The sequence below is a fragment of the Capsicum annuum genome, chromosome 6, assembly GCF_002878395.1.
Source record: "Capsicum annuum cultivar UCD-10X-F1 chromosome 6, UCD10Xv1.1, whole genome shotgun sequence".
Lineage (NCBI taxonomy): Eukaryota > Viridiplantae > Streptophyta > Magnoliopsida > Solanales > Solanaceae > Capsicum > Capsicum annuum.
In genome coordinates this window covers 172,771,921-172,774,388 of record NC_061116.1, presented here as the reverse complement: position 1 = coordinate 172,774,388, position 2,468 = coordinate 172,771,921, and the positions used below count along the sequence as shown (strand labels likewise).

Below are 2,468 nucleotides of genomic sequence, written 5' to 3'. Positions count from 1 at the left end.
CGATGTCAAGATGCCTGTTTCATAAGAAAAATCTAATGAAAAGTTTTAGGCAAAAACAACAAACACAACTACTCTCTTGCTGAATAGACTGTCTACATGAACAGTGAAAGGAAAGACTCTGGTCAAGGCATGATATGGTTTCAAACCTGATTTTAAAAACCTCAAAATATTTAGATATCTATGTTTTTCTTACTCTCTAAAGGTTAGGAGAGACAAGTTAAATAAAAAAATAGATTTACGAATCTTCATTGGCTATAGCTTATTGTCTAAAGCTTACTAGTTCTTTCAACCTCAATCGGGAAAAATTATGATAAATAGAGACGTTCAATTCGTAAAATATGATCAATGGGATAGGAATGATAAGTTTTGAGTTTCGAAGAACAATTCAAAGCTTGATTATGATGAATTGGTGGATGATCAATCTATTAGGGGAATGAGGTCACTCTGATATTCATTAGAGATGCAATATTATTATTTTTGAACCTGCAGAATACGAGGAAATAAAAATTGATCAAAAATGAACAGATGAAATGAAGTAGGAGCTGGATATGATAGAAAATAATCAAACTTGAAAGCTAATGAAAAGACCACTAGATAGAAAAGTGATAGAAGTTAAATAAATTTTACAAAAAAAGCTCAATCCAGGCAGCTCAATAAACAATAACATAGCAAAATTGGTGGTGAAAGGCTATGCATAAGTTTGGGAGTATATTTTTCTGATACTTTTTCTCCAGTAACTAGGTTGGATATATTCGAGTGCTTTTAGCTATAATGACATAGAAAAGTTGTAATATTTTTCAAATGAATATGAAATCTATTTTCTTGAATGGTCTATTGCAGGAGGAAAATATGTTGAGCAGTCAAAAGAATTTAGTGTACCGAGACATAAAGATATGATCTATCTATTAAAGAAAGCTCTATAAGGGTTAAAACAAACTCTTAAAGCTTGGTATAGCCGCATGGATAACCATTTGCTAGACTTGGGCTTCAAAAGAAGCTTAAGTAAACCGACTTTTTATGTTAAGAAAGTTGGCTCTAGTATCATTATTATTATGTCTCTATATGTTGATGATTTACTTGTGACAGAAAATAATATAGCGCTGATTGAAGAATTCAAGGAGGAAATGATGAAAGTATTTGAGATGACTGATCTTGGAGAGATGACTTATTTTCTGGGAATGGAGATTAAGCAAACTCAGAATGAAGTCTTTGTTTGTCAAAAGAAATATATGAAGGAGATTCTAAAGAGATTTAGAATAGAAAATGCAAAAGTATGAGCACGCCTATGAATCAAAGAGAGAATCTAATGAAGGATGATGGTGTTGAACGAGTACGAAAAGAAAGTTACAAAAGTTTAACGTATCTTACAGCAACAAGGCCAGATATATTATATGTTGTAAGTGTACTATCCCATTTTTAGAATTCTCCAAGTTAATTGCATATGAAAGCTGCAAAAAGAGTGCTTAGATATGCCAAAGGTACAATGGATTATGGGTTCAAATTTTGCAAGTGTCAAAATTTCAAACATCAAGGATTTTTTTACAGTGATTGGGGTGGTTCTGCTGAACATATGAAAAGTACTTCAGGATACTGTTTTATTTTGGCGCTGGATGTTTTTCTTGGTGTTCAAAAAAAAGATTGTTGCTCAATCAAGTGCAGAGGAAGAATTCACAGTTGTGACAACTACAGTCAACCAAGCTTTATGGATAAAGAAAATCTTTTGCCATCTTGGTTTGGAGATGAAGGAAAACACTGAGATATTTGTGGACAATCAAGCTGTCATTGTTATTTTTCACAATCCAGTATTTCTAGAAAGCCAAGAACTTCATGTAAAGCTATATTTTCTTAGAGAAGTGCAAAAGAATGGTCTAATGAATTTGGTATATTGCAGAACACAAGAGCAGCTGGTTGATATTTTTACAAAAGCTCTTTCAACAAGCAAATTTGAGTTCTTGAGAAACAAACTTAGAGTTCGCAGCTCTTGATACAAGGAGTGTTGAAATTTGCCTCATGAGCTATTAATTGATATTGGGTTGGCATGACGACATAACTGTTGATGTGCCTTTTGTTTTCAGAAGACAGATATTTTTTATATTAGTTTTCAATTGTTGCTATAGGTAGACTTAGTTCCTAATTATAGGAAATTCTGTTTTTGAGTTACTGCAGATTTATTAAGATTTTATGTATTTAAACCACTCTTTTTTCACCTTAATAAGATATGTCTCTTTTCCTATTCTTTTATTTTATGTTTTTTCATTTGTAAACATCAACAGTGTCAGATATCTTTGAGACCTATAGTTGGTGATCTATTTGTTGGGCGAACATATTCATACTTTGGTAGCCAAAAAGAATGAAGTTTTACCCTTTCAATATGTTGGAGTAATCAATAATTTTTTAAAAATAATCCTGATTACATGGTGAAAACAGGCCTTTTTCTTTTTTTCCAGGGAAAACAAGTGTTGAGATTA

The 2,468-nt window shown here is 32.0% G+C and overlaps 1 protein-coding gene across 1 annotated transcript; it reads left to right on the top strand.

Annotated features, from left to right (window-relative positions):
• The first annotated feature begins 1,052 nt into the window (after nucleotides 1–1,052).
• Nucleotides 1,053–1,985, top strand: LOC107874096. Its single transcript, XM_016720973.2, has 2 exons — nucleotides 1,053–1,271; nucleotides 1,638–1,985. Exons 1-2 carry the CDS (start codon nucleotides 1,053–1,055, stop codon nucleotides 1,983–1,985), a joined length of 567 nt encoding a protein of 188 aa, XP_016576459.1.
• Nucleotides 1,986–2,468: the final 483 nt, after the last annotated feature.

Excerpts from the sequence above, each read along its gene's own strand:
- LOC107874096 (XM_016720973.2), top strand. The coding sequence starts at position 1,053 with ATGTCTCTATATGTTGATGATTTACTTGTGACAGAAAATAATATAGCG. Across the intron at positions 1,272-1,637 it reads TTAGAATAGAAAATGCAAAA|ATTGTTGCTCAATCAAGTGC; the intron begins GTATGAGCACGC and ends TTCAAAAAAAAG.